Below are 21,254 nucleotides of genomic sequence, written 5' to 3'. Positions count from 1 at the left end.
GTCAACCTTCTCTAATGCTGTTCTTGATTCTTTTTCATTTTTAGTTACAACGTTACCACATCTATGCTTGAACTCTCAAAACTTCTCCTTTTCCCTGCCTCTATTTTGCCATTTCAATCATATAAAGAGCTATTCTCCCCTCAAGCATCAAGATATGACATGACATATCACTGATGCATTTTTTAAAATTCTTCCTTTTTAGATACTGCTGTCACTATAAATGCAGATTAAACATCTTAGCATCCATTTGCAAATCCATATGATTTTCCTTTCATCAGCTCTCCTTGCAAAATTGTTTATGGTTGAGTTATTTTAATTTATGATTTAATATGCTAGTACACTTATTTAAAATGTGCTTATAAAAACTGATTTTTGTGTAGGTTATACTGCCCTGGTCCTCAAAGAGTTAATAAAACTAGCTTTCACTTTGCTTAGCTCCCCGAAGGTAATTGGCACATTTCCCAGACCAAACCCCTAAGGTAAAGGTCAAGGTGCAGAGGGTGATATTAAAGTGTAGAATTGGAGCCACTTATATCTTGCGCAGTATGTAGTCCTCCAGAACTCAGTGGGACTGTGGTTCATCCGAGCTTCAGAACATAGTTAACAGATTCCAGAAGGCTGTGTAGAATCTCCTTTAATGGGGAATTGTATGAGCGGTTACAGTAGGTGAGTCATTAATATTTCTTGCTTTTTAGCATTCATACTTTGGTTTGAGAAGCTCCTAACAGCACAGAGCTGTGATTCATGTATGTAGAAACAGGCCAGGAAATTCCTCACAGATTTAATAGCAACAACTCTAACTGTGGTTTTCACAATAGTTGAGACTCATTGATAATAGCTCATTTCCTAGGAGAAAATCAGATAAGTGAAGGTAGAGTCATGGTTTCTGAACCAACCATCAGCAGTCCTTTTTGACAAATGGAAATGAGAGCTTTCTTTTAGTAATAATGAGGAGCTTAGGGGAAGAAAGAGAATAAGCAAGAGCAAGGCTGCAGATGTTAAGAGCCTAAAAACAGCTTTATAGAAACCTCTCAAGTTGAGTCTAGAGTAAGAAGAGAATGGTTTGGAGGCTTAACGTTTTTCTTCTCAAGGGAGGCTGATATTTTTAAATCACTTTATGTTTATTGCTTTGAAATCAGAAATGGCTTATATTAACTTTTGCCAACAAAGAACATTTTCCCTCTCCTGAAGCATATTGATAAGTACTCAGTGATCTACAGTCTTGACACTAAGTGGTGTCTGAGAGTGTTTTATAAGTGTCACTTTGCTTCATCTTTGCTAACGATTGGAAGTGGAGCTCCAATTTGGGGTTGATGAACTAAGGGCAGCCCATTAAGAAGAGGCAGCGTGCTTTACTGTCTGAGGCCTCCTTTACATAAACCCACCCTCTTGGCTGCCAGTGGGGTGATTCCTGCCCACCTCAGCATTCTCCCCAAGAGCCACATCCCATGATGTAACCTCCAGCTCATTGCTCACTCTCAGTATAGAGAGACCCTGGCTCTACCAGCTTTCAAAAACATTTTGAAGTTGTACATTCAGCAGACTACAAGGCTTATTTTTCTGCTTAGGCACATTTGAACAGAAATGTCCCTGAACAATTTCAATAATGAAAGATTGATAAGAAGCTACTCTTCCTTCAGATCTACTTCCTCAAATCCTCAGGTGGTATATGTTCTGATGACACATGATTAAACAGAGTACCTCTTTCAAAGAAACTTGTAAATATCACCATGACTCATTGCCAGTTGCAAACCCAGAAATAATATGCAATAGGATATATTTCTTTTCTTTCTGTCTCTTTACCCATTAAAAAAAAATTAAATTAAAAACAGGAAGAAGAGCAGATGAGTGTGTGACAGTCCAGGAACACTTTCAGTGGACCATTAAAGATGCCTGATTTTGAATTTATTTCATTGACCAATGAGATTTTCTAAGCCAGTTTTCTCCACCAATATTTAATGACCATTCTATTCTCTTGTAATTTATAGCAACAGAAATTAACAGTTCAGGCAGGGTGAGCAGGCAGAGAAGTGAAACAAGATTGGGAACACAATCTTGGCAACAAGACTTTCCTGGCCTCAGTTTATCTGCTAAGACAATTGCTTAGCTTCCTTGTTTAAGTAGTCTAATTTCAGCACGGCATAGAGAACGTAGTTAGCATTAATATATTAGCTAGGTGGAAAACCAGAGGAGAGAAGGAGCAATTAGGGGGATCGTTTTATAAACGATATAAATGTCTAACCAATGTACTGTATACTTGAAACTAATTTTTAAAAAATCACTTGTAACCCCCAAATTACAAAATCACTGTTAACATTTTGGGATATATCTGGGTTGTAATATATTTACAGTAAGCATAATACAATATTAAGCATGTTGTAAAGTAAAATAAAGTAGATAGTCTAATTTCAACTTTATTCCTGATCCTTTACTAAATATTTTAATACTTTAGTATGTAAAATACTATATACTAAATAAATACTATATAGTAAAGTATTTGATATTTATCCTAGTATAATAGAACTGTAGTGTAGTAAATATGCTAAATACTTCATTAAATACTTGATTATATTTGTCTTTAACCAGTTAAGCATTCAATCCCTCTACCACCACCATCACCACCTCCTACCTTAAAAAAAAAGTTCCACTCCTTACCTGTTATTCTCAGGCTTCCCTCTGTGCCTACCATACCTCTTCTATCAAACTGAATTCTTGATAAATAGAAGTATCAGCCTTCATGAAGGACTGTGTTATATTCAGACAAGCATGTTGGGGCTTATGACCCATAGCTGTGACTGAAGGGCCAGTTATTTACATTTATGGCAAGTATATGCCTTCCATAAATCTAAATTTTAGCAAGACCTTTGAATGCCAGTCTAACAGTGGTCTGCTTTGTTTTAGTCATGTGACCCATGAAGTGACGGAGGATTTTTCTCCTTGGGACCCCAGAACTGTTGTTGTGAAAGAAGATGGCAGGGGCTGCACATCATCATTACCCCTACCTGAATTGGAAAGGGAAGAGGAGAAAGAAGACATTTCAGATTCAATGGACATAAATCCCTGTAGTGCAACATACAGCAACTTAGGTAAGTGCAAATGTCATATAAGTGGTGTTTAAACTTTACCTTTTCATGAACTAGCCAAATGCTATATTTTGCTGGAGAGATGATTCTTATTGCTCCATGGAGCAAAAGTTGAACAATGGAATTATAAATTTAACTCATATCAAAAAAAGTCCTGGTGTTTACTAGGCATGCATTCAACACCTGCTACCATGAGTCCTGTTCCATGTGCTAAAGGTCTTACGTGGTCACTGCCATGAGGGACTCACCTCGAGGGAAAAAGATGATCTTGTTGATGATTTCAGTAAATATGATGAATGCACTGACAGAGATACACATGGAATATTTTTTATATTACATAGGTGAGGGTGTCAAAAGATGCCATCCTGTAGATAATTCCTGAAGTGATTTAGCTGGCTGAAGAGGGAAGGAAGAGTATTCTAACCAGAGGTAACAACAGGAGCAAAAACATGGAGATGCTAAACATCTTGGTGCAGGTAGATACCACAGCCATTCAATGTGGCTGAAATGTGAACTGAAGAGTTAGACGAGATCATGCATTTCAGGCTATAACCTTAGACTTTTTGCTTTTGTGATAGTGAACCATCAAAGGGTTTTAAGCAGAGGAATCACATAATTAGATTTGTATTTTATTTTATTTTCAATTAGAGTCGATGTTCAATATTATATTAGTTTCAGGTGTACAGCATAATGGTTAGACATTTATATGACTTACTGAGTGATTCCTGCCAGTAAGTCTAGTACCTACTTTACATCATACATAGTTAGTTATTACAATATTAGTGACTATATTTCCTTTACATTCCATGACTGTTTTGTAACTGCCAATTTCTACTTCTTAATTCCTCTTACCTTTTTCTCCCAGGCCCCCAAACCATCTGGCAACATCAGTTTGTTCTCTGTATTTATGAGTCTGTTTCTGTTTTGTTTGTTCTTTAGATTCCACATATAAGTGAAATCATATGATATTTGACTTTCTCTGACCAACTTGTTTCACTTAGCATAATACCCTCTAGGTCCATTTATGTTGTCACAAATGGCAAGATTTCATTCTTTTTTTATGGCCAAGTAATATTCCATTGTATATATGTACCACTTCTTTATCCATTTGTCTGTCGATGGACATTAGGTTGCTTTTGTATCTTGGCTACTGTAAATAATGCCGCAATGAACATAGGGATGCATATAGCTCTTCCAATTACTGGTTTGGATTTCTTCAGATAAATAGCCAAAAGTAGAATTGCTAAATCATATGGTAATTCTGTTTTTAATTTTTTGCAGAACCTGCACAGTGTTCTCCATAGTGGTTGTACTCATTTACAATTCCACCAACAGTGTACAAGGGTTCCCATTTCTCCACATCTTCGCCAATCTTTGTGTTGGTTGATTTATTGAAAATAGCCATTATGACAGGTGTAGGGTGAAATCTCATCATGGTTTTAATTTGCATTTCTCTGATAATTAGTGACGTTGAGTATCTTTTCATGTGTCTGTTTGCCATCTGTATGTCTTCTTTGGAGAAATTCAAGTCTCTGCCCATTTTTTAATCAGATTATTTGCCATTTGGTGGTAAGTTGTATGAGTTCTTTATATTACTTAGGATATTAACGCCTTATCGGATGTTTCATTGGAGAATATCTTTTCCCATTCAATAAGCTTTTTGTTTTGTTGATGGTTTCCTTTACTGTGCAAAAAGTTTTTAGTTTGATATAGTCCCATTTCTTTATTTCTGCTTTTGATGTCTTTGCCCTAGGAGACATATCCAAAAAAATTGCTAAGACCAATGTCAAAGAGCTTATTGCCTGTTTTCTTCTAGGAGTTTGATGGTTTCAAGTCTTAATATTTAAATCTTTAAGTCTTTAATCCATTTTGAGTTTATTTATGTATATGGTATGAGAAAGTGGTTTAGTTTCATTTCTTTGCATCTATCTGTCCAGTTTTCCCAACACCATTATTGAAGAGACTATCTTTACCCAATTGTATATTCTTGCCTCCTTTGTCATAAATTAGTTGACCATATAAGTGTGGGTTTGTTTCTGGACTCTATTCTGTTCCATTGATCTGTGTCTATTTTTATGGCGGTACCATGTTGTTTTGCACTATATAACCTTGTAGTATAGTTTGAAATCAGGTAGCATGAGACCTCCAACCTTGTTCTTTTTTCTCAAGATTGCTTTGGCTATTCAAGGTCTTTTGAGATTCCATATACATGTTAAGATTATTTGTTTTAGCTCTGTGAAAAAGCCGTTGGTATTTTGATAGGGATAGCACTGAATCTGTACATTGATTGCCTTGAGTGATATGGACATTTTAACAATGTCAGTTCTCCCTATCCATGAGCATAGTGTATGCTTATGTTTATTTTTATCTTCTTCAATTTCTTTTTTCATTGTCTTATAATTTATCAATTAAACTGTTTAACCTCCTTGGTTAAATTTATTTCTAGGTATCTTTTTATGCAATTATAAATGGATTTTTTTCTTTTCTATTTAATGGGATTGCTTTTTTAAATTCTCTTAAAAATATAACCAGTTTCTGAATATTAATTTTGTGTCCCCTACTGACTGAATTCATTTATTAGTTCTAATAGTGTTTTGGTGGACTCTTTAGGGTCACTTTCTGTATAGTGTCATTTTATCTGCAAATAATGACAGTTTTACTTCTTCCTTCCCAATTTGGATACCTTTTATTTTTTCTTGTCTGATTGCTATGACTAGGATTTCCAGTACTATATTGAATAGAACTGGTGAAAGTGGACATTCTTGTCTTGTTCCTGATCTTAAAGAAAGCGATTTTAGCTTTTCACCACTGAGTATGTTGTTAGCTGTGAGTTTGTCATATATGGCCCTTGAGGTATGTTCCTTGTATTCCCACATTGCTGAGAGTTTTATCATAAACAGATGCTGAATATTGTCAGATGTTTTTTCTGCACCTATTGATTTGATTATATGATTTTTTATCCTTCATTTTGTCTATGTGGTGTATCACATTAATTGATTTGTAAATATTGAACCATTTTTGCATCCCGTTAATATATCCTACTTGATCATGGCATATGATATTTTTAATGTATCACTGAATTCGGTTGCTAATATTTTGTTGAGAATTTTGCATCTATGTTCATCAGGGATAATAGCCTGTAATTTTTTTTTTTGTAATATCTCTGGTTTTGGAATCAGGGTAATGCTTACCTCATAACATGAACTTGGGAGCCTTCCCTTCTCTTCAGTTTTTTGGAATAGTTTGAGAAGTGTATGTGTTAATTCTTTGAATGTTTGATAAAATTCATTTATGAAGCCATCTGTTCCAGGACTTTTGTTTGTTGGGATTTTTTTTTTTTTATTACTGATTCAATTTCATTAGTAGTTACCAGTCTATTCAGATCTCTTATTCCTTCTTTACCCATTCTTGGAAGATTGCATGTTTCTAAGAATTTATCCATTTCTTCCAGATTGTCAAATTATTTGGCATATGATTATTCATAGTATTTTCTTATATTCCTTTTTATTTCTCTGGTGTTAGTTGTCACATCTTCACTTTTGTTTCTGATTTTATTTATTTGGGCTCTCTTTTTCTTGATGAATCTGGCTGAAAGTTTATAGAACTAGCTCTTGGTTACATTGATCTTTTTCATTGTTTTCTTTAGACTATTTTATTTATTTCCACTCTGATCTTTATTTTTTCCTTCCTTCTACTCACTTTGTGCTTTGTTCGTTCTTTTTCTAGTTCCTTTAGGTATAAGGATAGATTGTTAATTTGAGATTATTCTTGTTTCTTGAGACAGGCCTATATTGCTATGAATTTCCCTCTTATAACTGCTTTCACTGTGTTCCATAGATTTGGGGTTCTTGTGTTTTCATTTTCATTTGTCTCATGGTATCCGGTGATTTCTTCCTTGATCTCGTTAACCCCTTCATTGTTTAGTAGCATGTTGTTTAGACTCCATGTGTTTGTGTTTTGTTTTGTTTTGTTTTGTTTTGTTTTCAGTTTTCTTCTTGTAACTGATATCTAGTTTTATACCATTGTGGTTGGAGAACATGCTTCATATGATTTTAATCTTTTATATTTATTGAGACTTGTTTTTTGGCCTAACATGTGGTCTATCCTGGAAAATGTTTCATGTGTAATTAAGAAGAGTATATTCTGCTGCTTTGGGGTGAAATGTTCTAAAAATCTCAATTAAATTTATTTGATTTAATGTGTCATTTAAGGCTGTTCCGTTTTGGATTTTCTGTCTGAATGATTTATCCATTAATGTCATTGGAGCATTAAAGTCCCCTACAATTAAGTGTATTACCATCCGTTTCCCCCTTTATGCCAGTCAATATTGGCTTTATATATTTAGGTACTCCTATGTTGGGTGCATAAATTTTCACAAGGGTTATATCCTCTTGTTGGATTGATCCCTTTATCATTTTGAAATGTTCTTCATTGTCTCTTGTTTTAGCCTTTGTTTTAAAGTCTATTTTGGCTGATATAATGATTGCTATCCAAGCTTTTTTAAATTTCCATTTGCATCAGATATCTTTTTCCATCCCTTTACTTTCAGTCTGCGAAAGTACCCGAAAGGAGTATCTTGTAGACAGCATATTTATGGGTCTTGTTTTCTTATTTATTCAGCCACCCTTTCTTTTGATTGGAGCATTTAATTCATTTTGAAGTAATGATTGATAGGTATGTAGTTATTGCCATTTTATTATTCATATTTTTTTATTTTTCTTCTTCCTCCCTCTCCTTTTTCTTCCTTCTTTTTCCTTCTCTTCTTCTCCTTCTGTTTCTCCTCTCCTTCTTCTCTAACATTTCTTATAATACTGGTTTGGTGGAGATGAACTTCTGTTTTTCCTTTTCTGGGAAGCTCTTTATCTCTCAAAATGATAGCCTTGCTAGGTAGAGTAATCTTAGTTGTAGGTCCTTACTTTTCATCACTTTGAATAAATTTTATGCCAATCCCTTTTGTCCTATAAAAGTTACTGTTGAGAAATCAGCTGACAGCCTAATGGGAGCTCCCTTGTAGGTAACCAACTGCTTTTGTCTTGCTGCTCTTAATATTCTCTCTCTGTCTTTAACCTTTGGAATTTTAATTTTGATGTGTCTTGTGTGAGCATCTTTGGGTTCATCTTGTTTGGGATTCTTTGCACTTCCTCTACTTGTGTGTCTATTTTGCCCAGTTAGTGAAGTTTTTCATCATTATTTCTTCAAATAGATTTTCAGTCCCTTGCTCTCTCTCTTTTTCTGGTACCCCTATGATGTGAATGTTATGCTTAATGTCCCAAATGTCTCTTACACTATCTTAATTTTTTAAAATTCTTTTTGTTGTTGTTCCGATTGGGTGTTTTCCACCAACTTGTCTTCCAAATCACTAATATGGTCCTCTGCTTCATGTAACCTACTGTTGATTTCCTCTAATGTATTCTTCTTTTCAGTTATTATACCCTTCATTTTTGAGTGGTTCTTCATTATGTTTTCTATCTCCATTTTTATGTTTCTTATCTCTTTTTAATTTGTCACTGAGTTCATCTACTCTTCCCCTAAGTTCATTGAGCATCCTTTTAACCAGTGTTTTGAACTGTCTCCATTTAATTTAGATATTTTTCTGGCGTTTTATCCTGTTCTTTCATTTAGGACATGTTTCTTTGTTTCTTCGTTTTGGCTGATTCCCTTGTTTGTATCCATGTATTAATTATATATGCCTCATCTACCAATCTTCGCAGATTGGCCTTATGTGGCAGGTGTCTTGTGGGGCCCAGTGGCACAGTCTCCCCTGTCACCTAAGCCATGTGCTCCACGGATTTCTCTTCTGTGGGTTGTGTGTTGCCCTCCTATTGTAGTTGAGCCTTGATTGCTGTTGGCACGTAGTGGGTGAGACTGATGCTCAGGCTGACTGGCTATGAGGACTGGCTGTAACTCAGTATATGAGCTGTTGTGCAGGGTTGACCCCATCAAGTGGATTTTGCTTCAACAGAGTTTCAGTGTTTGCTGAGTCCACTATTTGTGTGTGTCATTTGTGGAGCTAGTTGAGTGTTACTCTGGTGTAGTCTGAAGCTGGCCACCTACTGTAATCATTCTACGGCTTCTTGGGAAAGGCTCTGGTGCAGGCCAGCGGAGCTACCTGGTTGGAGCTACAAAGCGGTCTGCAGATGGTTGCCAACTGTGTTGGGCTTGGAGGCACCTCGGAGAGGCTAAGTCGCAAAGTGAGACTGGCTGCCACTGATGCCGGGCTTAGAGTGGCTAAGAAAGAGGTAGGGGGAGCACCGAGGCCAGCCAACACTTGTTTGGGGTTTGTGGACCTTTGAGAGATTTGGGGGAAGTCCACAGTGCAGTTGAAGACCACCACTTGTAAAGAATAGCTACTGAAAAAGGTTCTGGCCTGTGCGGGAATTGGGTGGTGCATGTTCTCAGAGAATCACCAGGGTCATGCAAGCTATGTTAGCCATATTGATAGAGACTCTAGATTAGGCACTGCCCGCACCTGCAGGCTGGGTGGAGGGAAGGCTCAACAAAGGAACAGTGGTGCCTGCCAGGACATCTATTAGAGACAGAAATGAGAGTTGTCCCTCTAGTCCTCGCCCTGAAGCTAGCCAATTCAGTTCCTCTCCTTATGTCCTAGGTGCTTTTTGAACTGTTGTTTCTTTGCTGGAGCTTAGGGTGAGTGTTTGTGAATGAATGAGTCTATGCTCAGGCCCTTTAAAAGGAAGGCTGAGACTACAGAAGCCCTCCATCTCACTATGATGCATTTCATGCTGATTTTCATAGCCAGATGTTGTGGGGACTCTCTTCCTGGCACTAGTGCTCCGGAACAAGGAACCCTGTGTGGCGCTTGGACCCCTTGCTCCTCAGGAGAGACTTGTGCAGCCAAGATATCCCTCCTGATTCTTAACTACCACTCATGGGTGTGGAACCAGCCCATTTTGTGTCTCCTCCCCTTCTACCGGTCTTGATGTGTCTTCTTTATATCCTTAGTTATAGCTTTTTTCCCATCTAGTCTTCAGGTGGTTCTCAAAGGTTATTTTTCTATAATTTAGTTGTAATTTTGATGTAGTAACAGAAGGAGGTGAGCAAGCATTTTCTTAATCCACCATCTTGACTGAAAGTGCCTAGATTTATATTTTAGAATATCCACTCTGTGGGCTTGCCATGCGAGGATGTTTTATAGGTGAAGTATTTGATAGTAGGAAATCTAGTAGTTGGATACTATTGCAAGACCACATAAAGGTATGAAAAAGAGAGGTCTCAACTAAGAGGGGCAAGAGTGGACAGATTTAAGATATATTTAAGAGGTAAAATACGTAAGGCTTAGTAGCTAACTGGATATGAATGATGTGAAGAATCTTTGGTATAACCCAGATTTCTGGCTTGTAGCTAGAAGACTCACGGAAGTAAGATCCCAATTATTGAAGGTCTTCATGCGGAGATTGAAAGGCTGTCTCTCAGATATACTGTGAAGGAGAATCCTACACTGCAAAAAGAGTTGAATTAAATTACCTCTAAGGTGCCTGCCTATGCAAAGATTCTTTTTTCCTAATCATCTTTACTCTTCTAAATTGAATGAGTGCCACTGACTTCTGACTTTTCTCCTTCCTTTGAATGTCACACAGTTTCCTTCCTTCTAAATGCAGAGCTTGGAGCTAGATAAGGATTTCTCAGTGCTACTCTTCCATGAAGTCAGGAGAAATGAGTAGCATGAGCTGAACTCCTGTATGCACAGCACTAGCAAGATTCTTAGGTACCACTGACCAACTCTTAACACCTGTTTGGAAACCACTGGCATATAATATCAATGCTTTCTCCTATCTAGTTTGTCATCTCTTCTTTTTTTTTTTTTTGTCTTTTTCTTCTATCAGGTTATTGTAAGGAAGAATCATTCTGAAATCAGCTAGTGTACTTGGAAATAAAGGAGTCCTTAGGAAGGTCAGAAGGTTGAGGTAACACTGTTAGAGAAATGCTCTAATATGTCCTTTTGGGAAACTCAACCATAACAACCCACATGCGGTTGAAAATATATTACGTAAGGAAAAGACTTCTATGCTAAGTTTTAGAAATTTATATTTTTTTTGGGTAGGGGAGAGCATATTACAGTTTACCCAAGCAGTGATCTTGGATACCATTTTCCAGTTGGAATAGATTTTATAGTCAAGCAGCTTATTGAACTTTTTCTATTCTTTTACATTTTATGAGGCATTATAAGATGAAAAATTTGTTGTTTATTTACTGTATGCCCTCAGATAGCATAATATATCAGGAATTACATTTCAGACATTCTTTCTGGACCAAAATTTCTTTCATAATGTCCTTGGTAAAATATATACTAATTTTTGTTGATTGTATGGTATCTTATGGCATCTCTTCTTTAAAAATATTCATTAGCCAACATTAGTTAATTATTTTATCTTATTGTCTTCTCAGTTATGTAGATTGTTAGAAAAAATAGAGCATTACTTCCATGATTATTCCAAGTGCCTTTCATATTTTAACTCATTTAAATTCTCCCAATAACCTTAGGAATTATTATCCCCATTTTTCAGTGAGTAAGGTGAGTCAGAGTGCTTTGCTCAAGGTCACAGAACCAGTAAGGACTGAACCAAAGTTGGAACCTAGTCAGTCTTAAGCATTAAACTGTAATGATTGTAACTACTAAATTATTGCAAAATACTGAAGGACTGCAGCTATCTCCCCCTTTTTTTTTTAAGTTATCTACTTCGAAAAAGACTTAAAAAAAGGATTATGATTACTCAGAGTACAAAAATACTACATTATAGATGTTCCACCAGGAAAATAGCTTTCTTTCTATCTATTACTTTACTTTTACAAGTATGTGATGCTCATAAAATATTACCTAGTTTTCCTTAAGTGCTTAAGTGGCTGTATTTGACTCCATAGTGTATGACACATGGTTAGTTGCTTCATTGGAAAGGATTTACTATGTGAATAAAATAATAAGTGAGTAATAGATAGGGTTGACTCCATTAGTTCTACAAACCGAGGGGTGTTTTGTTTTGTCTTGTTATTTTCCCTAATGGAACAAGTATTTTAGGTGGCATTTGGAACTGACATTTGTTAATACTTTAAACAGTTTGCATGATGTTTTAAACTATCCCTTTGGGTAATTTCTTGTGATTTAAAGCCCTGATAGCTTAAAAAAAAAAAGGAAAAAGAACTCTTCATGTAATAGCTTTAGATCCTTTTAAATATTCCAGAACCATCCCATAAACACCATGTTCTTTCTTTTTTTAAAAAATGAGGCAGAGGATGGATAGACCAATGGAAGAAATTGAGGGAGGAAAGTTAAGGGTAACCATCATTTTTACTGTGAAATTTATTTCTGTAAATTGGGTTTAGGAAGCAGGTATAATATAGTAGGAAAAAAGCATAGGTTTGGGAGATCAGACAAATTTGGTTCATGTGACAGCAGTGTCACTGCCTACCTGCATGATTGTGGGTCATCTATTTATTATTCCTTAGCTTTGTAGGACTGATAGCAAAAGAAGTACCTGGTACATAGAAGTGCTTAATAATTGTGAAGTTCCTGTATTTCTCCCCCAAAATATACTACTGCTTTCTCCTTTAAATATGTTTGTTGTAATAGCCATAAAATGTAGAATAAAGTGGAACTAATTTAAAATTTTTATTAGATACATTGAACAAATGGAAAAACAAAATAAAAATCCAAAAAGTTGTGGGCCTCCTGCACAACTACTGACTGAGGGTGTGAAACATGATACAGGACAGGACCCCAAGGTGGCTAACAAGAACCAGAGGAGAGAGAACAAATAATAGCAAAATAACTGACAGATCCAGTCCCTCAAGGTCTGCTAATTATAGCAAAGGAAGGGACATGGTTTGGATTTGTTTGTAGTTCCCACATTTATTAGATAGTTCTGAAAGCTATTAAGTTAAAAGGAAAAAACCCTCAACTGGCATATGCCTTGATTACTCTCTTCAGAATCTCCCATTAGACCTCTATCCTTGAGATAGTCTCATTATTCTATTGTGATATAACAAGAGCTGTTGTGATTCAACCATTCTCACAAAAATCTACTGACTTATGTGCATGCATTTTTCTTTTTTTACCTTCAGAGATCACTCTCCAGGGTTAATTCAGAAGCCTTTTATCTTGTTCTTAACATAAGTAAAGCAAACTGGATTTTGTTTATAACTGAATTATGAGATTCTAGAGCTGCAGTATCCTATACATGATTGGTTTATAACCAACCACTAGCCACATCTTGTTGTTTATATTTAAAATTATTAAAATATAAATAATAGTTCAGTTCTTAATCTCATTCGCAACATTTCAAGTGCTCATTAGCTATATGTGGCTAGTAGCTACTGTATTGGGCATGTGGATATAGAATATTTTTATCATCACAGAACGTTATGTTGAGCTGCACTGCTTTAAAGAATTGGTTAATTGGGGGATTTGTATTGTCTTCTATGGGCACAAAAATCATACTGGTCTTTATGCAACTTGACAACTCCTTAAAAAGGTTGCTCCTTACAGAATGATGGTTTCGTTCTGGGTGATGGTGATAGGAAATCACTGAACAAATTCTCATCTATAATACCTTAATCTAACCCACACTGAATTTAGCAGAGTATCTGCCACCCAAAATGATTTCTCAAAGTGACAGAACTTTTTTTAAAATCAGACCTTCAATATTTTCCCCATATTTCTTACGTCTGTCTCAAAATATCTAGAAGAAATATCGCTAATTTTTTATATGGCACGTGTTTATCAGCCTGCTAAAATCAGCTCATAATGACTTCTATTCTGTTGGAAATAAGTTGATGACGATACTCTCCTTGACTCACTTGGTAACTGAGTACTCTGTACATTGCTTTTTAGAAAGATCTATCAAGTCTCCCTTTACTCAACAGATTTTTGGCTTGCTCCTCTTTCTGTGTCCCTAGTAACCTAACACCTTATCTAAAACACACAGTAAGGGCTAAAAACATGTTTGAATGAATGAGCCAAAAATTATTTTTGCATTTGACTTTTTAAGATTCCCAGTTTAGAGAAATCAAACTCTCCTCAGCAAAATTCAAGTAGGAAAATTTCAAGTCCCAATTTATGTGTTCCATTAATCAGCTGACTTTTTTTTTTCTAATATGAGGCTTATTTAATCCAGAGGTTTCCAAATTATGGAATTGTATAAGCCATGCCTCAGTTTCCTTTCTACATGTGCCCACAAGAAACTCCACATTTCTCATCTTTACCTCGATCATCTTAAGGCTACACCCATTAAACACTGAAAGAAAACACCGAAAGTCTTCTGTCTCCAGAACTTTGGCAGTGTACTGGTCGTCAGTGTTAAATTTTAAGGACTACTTTTTTAAGATGTACTTAAAAAAAATGTCATTACATTGTTGGCTTTGATGTTGTAATTATGGAATAATGTCATCATAAATGGCAGCTTTTTTTAAAAAAAAAGTCATGCTGAAGAATACATTAACCATTTGTTCCTTTACTTAACAAATAATTATTGAGAAACTTTTAGAGACCAGACATTATCCCATACAATGTGAAGTTAATGTTTTGAACCAAAGATTAAAGAATTAGTACATTTTTAGATTATCTGGATGATTAAAAAACTGAGATTGATAGCTTTGAACATTTGAGCAATTGTTGTACTTCCGAAAATGTAATTATTTCTATTTAAAAATAAATCATAGACTGTGTCTTCTTCATCTTTAAAATTAGTTGCATTCACATTTAAAAATAGTTTCCCATATACTGGAATTAGTTGGCAGAGTACAGTTTTCAAATTACACAAATAACCTACCCCCAAATAAATAATTCTGTTTTAGAGAGGTTTTCACTAATGAGATCTTTAAAAAAACTGAGTCTGTCAGCTGCTACATTACTGACATTCTTTAGAGTTTAAGCCAAAAGTGGTCTTTGGAGATCAGTTTTGTTTTATCATTTGGCATGAAGTTGATATCCCCTGCAGTTTGCCTGTTGGTGCTTATGTTTGACTGCGGTGGGACCCAGCACAATAATAATGCCCAGGTAGATTGGGACCCATCCTCTTAAACTGCTTATGCTTGCTGCCAAGAGATGATATAGTGAGCACTAAATTCAGCCAATGAGAGACCTACTCACTTGACAAGGCTGGTGCATAATGGTAGTGAGTGGCATCTATATTTATAAACTCTAGCGCATATTTTTCAATTTGAGATGGTCATCTCTTCTTTTGTCTTCTCCCTTCCCATTTCATCTATATTACTTATATTGAGTCCAGGGGAAAAGTAGGAATGAAGATTGAAATTGCAATTTTAATGTTCCATTTATTTTGGCTTTAATGCTTTCATTGAGCAAACTTTTTTTTTTTTTTTTGAATACCAGCTATCTCCTGGGAACCAGGCTAGGAACTGAATCTTCAAGGACTCCTGATCTTTGGGAAAGACAGATATAGGGCTGGGCTCTTAGGAGCCCATGTGGTAGTTGCTTGTGATACAGATATTTAAAGGTTTAATGAAAATATCTGCCCAAAGGAATCTATGAGAGGGTCACTAAGGTTTTGAGCAGAGTTTGAAAGAAGAGTAGTTGTTTGCCAGCTTGACAAGCAAGGGAGAATATTCCAAGTAAAGAGTATGTATAAAGGCCTGGAGCTTGATAGAAAAATTAACTACAAGTAATTAATTCAGGGTAGTTTAAGTGCAGAGTGAAAGGGGGCAGAGTGGGAGAAATAAGAGCGGAAAAGCAAGGCTAGATCATAAATGGTGTGTATATATCACAACGAGTGTATCTTTTACCCAAAGGAAATGGAAACCCACTGAAGAATATCGATCTATGATCCTGACCATGTCCCTTTATTGGCATGATCAGGATGTTTAAAAGATCGTTCTGGAAGCTACCGATGGGACGAATGGAGGCAGGGAGACTGACCAGAAGCCTATTCCTGTCTTACTAGAATAAAGAGCTAATCGTACTCATTAGCATACTGATCCTACCCAAATGGATCATTGTTTTGTCCCTAGTGTGTTTTCAATGATAGTGCCTCTCTGTAGACCTCTATAATAATGCATTTATTATTTTGAGTTTTTCAATATGCAGTCATCTTTAAAATGTTGATCTTTAGAAGTAATATTTTTATTATTTTCTTTCTGTTTATTACACCAGTCTTGTAAATTTTAAGAGCCCCATATCAATCATTTTTCTTCTGAGATGTTTCAAACACTCTTTTGGCTTCTTTGAATTTGAGTCATTAAATTATTCCTTTTTAATCCAGTTTTCATCGCTTGAGTTTCAGAACATATAGGGCCTTATCTGTAAGTCTGAAGACATTCTTAAGCAAAGAGAAGGTAAAGAGAGTATAAGAAGGCTCAAAAAGAGGAAAGTAAGGTTTGAGTGAAGGTTTAGTCAAACATATTTGTCCCGAAAAACTTCTTTTTAGTCTATAGCGAAGCAAGATTTAGAAAACGGTCTAATTTTTCTTTTTAGAGAGCTCGTATGCCACAAAAATGTAGAGTATGTGATGTTATATCAGGCCTGCTGAAAGCAGAACTTAGTGTCTGGTCCCAGAGGCTTGAGAGGAATGTACAGGATTAAAAGTTTAAAATAAAAACAGCTAAGATACCAAGCTTTTAAAACACTGACCCAGATCATTGGAATTCATTTGGGAGGGGGAAAAAAATAACAACACGAAACACTTTTAGACTTGGAAGAATGGCTTGACCTACTTGCATGGACTGTGGAATGCTCGTCGTATCATTTGGAATGCAAAAGTTTCTGATTCCCACGTGGAAATCTCCTTAGTTCCCAGGAGATCCTATCCCGCTGTTGGGAAGGAGAAGCCACCATTAATTGTCTTTATTTCCTTGCTGCCTTGGCGATCTATTTTCATTTTGGAATGATGACCATCTCTGCTCTCTGTCCTTCAGTATGGCAGCCATTTACTTAATATTTGCTGTGTGTCTCACACCACACCAGGTTCTGAGAGAATGTTTTTTTAAAAAATGTTATAAAAGGCTAAAAATGCTCTAATAGAGCAAAAAGTGCTAAGAGAATACAGAGGAAGGAGTGATCACTCCCAATTTGGAGTTGGTGGGTAGAGAGTAGGGAGGGCTTCAGTGGAAAAGGGTCATTTGAACTGGGCTTAGAACAGACCATTACTAAGGCAGGGATGTAAAAATAAAAATATGGATCATATTGAACAGGAAGTGAGTGATTTGTGTGGGAGGGTCTAATGAGAAATGTTGGTAGATAAGACTGAGAGCCTTGACCAACTTGCTGAGGAGTTTGGACTTTATTCTACAGGTGGTAGAAAGCGGCATGATCAGCTCTCTTCTACCTCCTCTGATAAGCAATAAAGAGCTGCTGATAGTGATAGACCTTGACCTTGTCTCACTTGTCAGTTCTGAGGTAATGAAAAGAAAAAAAAAAACACTTTTTGAATCCTACATTTCTTCCATGTCCATGATTATTTTTGTTCTAATTTGGAGAATTGAGTAGAAAATGGCACCCCATAAAAGCCCTCTAAGGCTCACATTGGAAGGAGCAAGAATAGGTTCATGTTTCTAGTTTTTTTCCCTCCTCCCTTTCCTCTCTCCTCCCTTCACCCACCCACCTTTCTGTCACCCCCTTCCTTCCTTCCTTCCCTTCCTTCCTTCTTCTTCCTTCCTTCCTTCCTTCCTTCCTTCCTTCCTTCCTTCCTTCCTTCCTTCCTTCCTTCCTCCCTTCCTTCCTTCCTTCCTTCCTTCCTTTTCTTCATTCCCCTTCATTCAGCCAAACTTTTTGCTTGGTGTTCTGAGTATAAAGAGAAGATAATCTCTGCCCTCAATGAGCAAAACTATAGGGAAATCAGACAGGGACACAAGTCAAGTGTTTAGTGTTCACAGGATATATCTGAGGTCCTAAGGAAGGAGAGGTCAATTTTTGGAAGTGGTATACGAAACACTCCTGAGAGATGGAATGTTTAAAGATGAGAGGAGAGGGAAACCATTCCTGGAAGAGGGTCAATGTGAGCACAGACATAGAGCGTAAAGTAGCAATTTAATGAGTTTTAGTGTATTCACAGAATTTTACAACCATCACCAGTATCTAATTCCAGAACATTGTATCAACCTAAACTGAAACCCACTAGCAGTCACTCTCCAGTTTTTTTCCCTCATCTTCCCTAAGCCCCTGGCAACCACTAATCTATTCTCTGTCTCTGAATTTATGTATTTCTGAACATTTCATATAATTGGAATCATATAATATGTGGTCTTTTGCGACTGACTTCTCTCCCTTAGCATAATGTTTTCAAGGTCCATACTGGTAGCAGCATATACCAGTACTTCATTTCTCTTTATGGCTATTATTCCATTTTATGACTATACTACAATTTATTCATTAGTTGATGAACATTTGGGTTGTTATCACTTTTTGGCTCTTATGAATAATGTTGCTATGAACATTTGCATACAAGTTTTAGATTCTCACTAGCAATGTATGAAGGTTTGAATTTCTTCATATCCTCACTTACCAACACTTGTCCATCTTTTTGATTATAACTAGTTTAGTGAATGTGAGGTGGGGTCTCATGATTCTGACTTACATTTACCTAATCAGTAATGGTGAACATCTTTTCTGTATGCTTATTGGCCATTTGTGTATCTTCTTTGGAAAAATGTCTAATGCAAGTCCTTTGTCCACTTTTAATGGATTATTTCATTCCTTTTTATAGTAAGAATTATTTATAAATTCTGAAGATACTTTGCACATATTTTCTTCCACTCTATAGATTGTCTTTTCATTTTCTTGAAATTGACCTTTGAAGCACAAAAGTTTTTCAAGTTTATGAATTCCAATTTATTTAATTTTTCTTTTCTTACTTGTACTTTAGGTGTCATATCTAGGAAACTTTTCCTAACCAAAGGTCAAAAAGATTTATTCCTATGTTTTCTTTAAGAGTTTTATAGTTTTAACTCTTACATTTAGATCATTGATACATTTTGAATTAATTTTTGTGTATAGTATGAGGTAGGGATCTAACTTCATATCCAGTTGTCCTAGCACCATTTGGTGAAAGACTGTTCCCTATTGAATTGTCTTGGTATCCTTGTTGAAATCAATTGACCATAAATGTAAAGATTTATTTCTGGACTCTCGATTCTGTTTTATTCATTTATATTTCCATTTTCATGCCAGAACCCCACAATCTTGATTGCTGTAGTCTTAAAGTCAGTTTTGAAATCAGGAAATGTGAGTTCTCCAACTTTGTTTTCTTTTCTTTCAAGATTTTTTTTTTTTTTTTTTTTGGCTACTCTGCATCCTTCGTATTTACTTATGAATTTTAGGATCATCCTATTAATTTCTGCAAGATAGCCAGCTGGGGTTTTGATAAGGATTACAATAAATCTTTAGCTCAATTTGAAAGTATTTTCATCTTAACATATTAAGTCTCTGATCCATAACACGTCTTTCCATTTATTTAGATCTTTAAATTCCTTTAGCAACTTTTGATAGATTTCAGTGTGTAAGCCTTATACTTTTGTGAAATTTTGTTAAATTTATTCTTTAATACTTTATTTTTAATGATATTATAAATGGAATTTTCTTAATTTGATTTTTATATTGTTCATTGCTAGTGTATAGATACAACTGATCTTTATGCTGATTTTATATCCTGCAAACTTACTGAACTGGTATATTAGTTCTGTTAGTTTTTTTGTGGATTCCTTAGCTTTTCCTATATATAAGATTATGTCTTCTGTGAATAGAGATGGTTTTTCTTCTTTTCCAGTTTTTTTCTTGCCTAATTCCTGGCTTGATTCTCTAGTATAATGTACAACAGCAATGACAAGAATAAAAATCCTTGTCTCCTTCTTGATTTTAGACAGGAAACATCCAGGTTTTTTTGTTGTTGTTGTTCATGGGGTTTTTTTTGTTTATTTATTTATTTATTTATTTTAACAGTAAGTATATTAGCTCTTGGTTTTTCATAGGTACCCTTTTATCAGGTTGAAGATGTTCTCTCTTTTTTTTTTCTAGTTTGTACAGTGTTTTTATCATGAAAAGATGTTAAATTTTATCAAACGCTTTTTCTACATCTATTGAGGTGATCATGTGAGGGATTTTTTCCCCTTTGTTCTGTTTACATGGTATATTACATTGGTTGATTTTCAGATGTTAAACCAACCTTGAATTTCTAGGAGAAATACAACTTTGTCATGGTATATAGTCCTCTTTATATCTTGCTAGCTTCAGTTTGCTACTATTTTGTGAGGACTTTTGTATCTATATTCATAAGGGATATTAGTCTCTAGTTTTCTTGTAATATCTTTGGTTTTTGGTATGTGGATGATATTGGCCTCATTTCAAGCTGGAAAGTGTTCCCTCCACTTCTGTTTTTTGGAAGAGTTTGTGAAGGATTGGTGTTAATACTTTAAATGTTTGGTAGAATTCATTAATGAAGCTATGGTCCTGGACTTTCTATTTGAAAATTTTTTAAATTACTAATTCAGTATCTTTCCTTGTTATAGGTACGTATACAAATTTACCATGTTTTCTCTTTCAGTACTAAATACTTATTCCTTTAGTAATTCAAGAAATATTTATTGAGCATCTATTATATCCAGACCCTGTTGTTGACATAAAGGATAGAACAGTGAATAAAACAAAAGTCCTGGCCCAGTGGAGCTTTCTCGTATTCTTTTTCTCATTTCATGTTACCTATATATACATATTTTTGTTTATGTTTACATGTAATGTAGATCTAATCCTTGTTTTAAAAAATTCCGACATGCCATTGGTGGAGAAATGGAGTCCTTTGGTTTGATGTGTATATTGTCATAGTTTGTATAAACTCTTAGCTATTCTTGATCTGAGTTGTATGCATGGGAAGTAGAATATATTGTTATTACAATCATAGTTTATATTGGTGCTTACTCTTGGCATTGCTACAAGGACATATTTTTAATAAAACAAACTACCACCATCTGTATTTATTATCATCTTCAGGACCATCAGTGCCTTCTATTCTGTCTGATCAGCAGCAGAAGCATGTATCAGTTTCCTAGGACCATTGTAACAAAGTACCACAAACTGGGTGACTTAAAACAAGTGAAATCTATTCTCCCACAGTCTGTAGGCTCGGAGTCTGAAATCAAAGTGTTAGCAAGGCCATGCTCCCTCTGGGACTCTGGGTAGAATCCTTCCTTATCTCTTCTTAGCATCTGGTGGTGGCC

The 21,254-nt window shown here is 35.6% G+C and overlaps 1 protein-coding gene across 18 annotated transcripts in view; it reads left to right on the top strand.

The window, feature by feature from the left end:
• The window catches only part of PEAK1 (pseudopodium enriched atypical kinase 1), a 256,260-nt gene that overhangs the window by 213,123 nt on the left and 21,883 nt on the right, over nucleotides 1–21,254 (top strand). For 17 of the 18 annotated variants that reach the window (XM_039856423.1, XM_039856428.1, XM_039856435.1 and 14 more), the window contains one exon: nucleotides 2,902–3,086. In XM_039856423.1, coding sequence (XP_039712357.1) covers nucleotides 2,902–3,086 — 185 coding nt within the window. Of the gene's footprint in view, nucleotides 1–2,901; nucleotides 3,087–3,424; nucleotides 3,693–21,254 lie in introns of those variants that run through there. The other variant, XM_039856437.1, reaches the window with a different exon arrangement.

This window comes from Pteropus medius, unplaced genomic scaffold (assembly GCF_902729225.1).
Source record: "Pteropus medius unplaced genomic scaffold, Ma_sr-lr_union100, whole genome shotgun sequence".
In the NCBI taxonomy this organism is placed as follows: domain Eukaryota; kingdom Metazoa; phylum Chordata; class Mammalia; order Chiroptera; family Pteropodidae; genus Pteropus; species Pteropus medius.
This window is presented reverse-complemented; position numbering and strand designations above follow the sequence as displayed.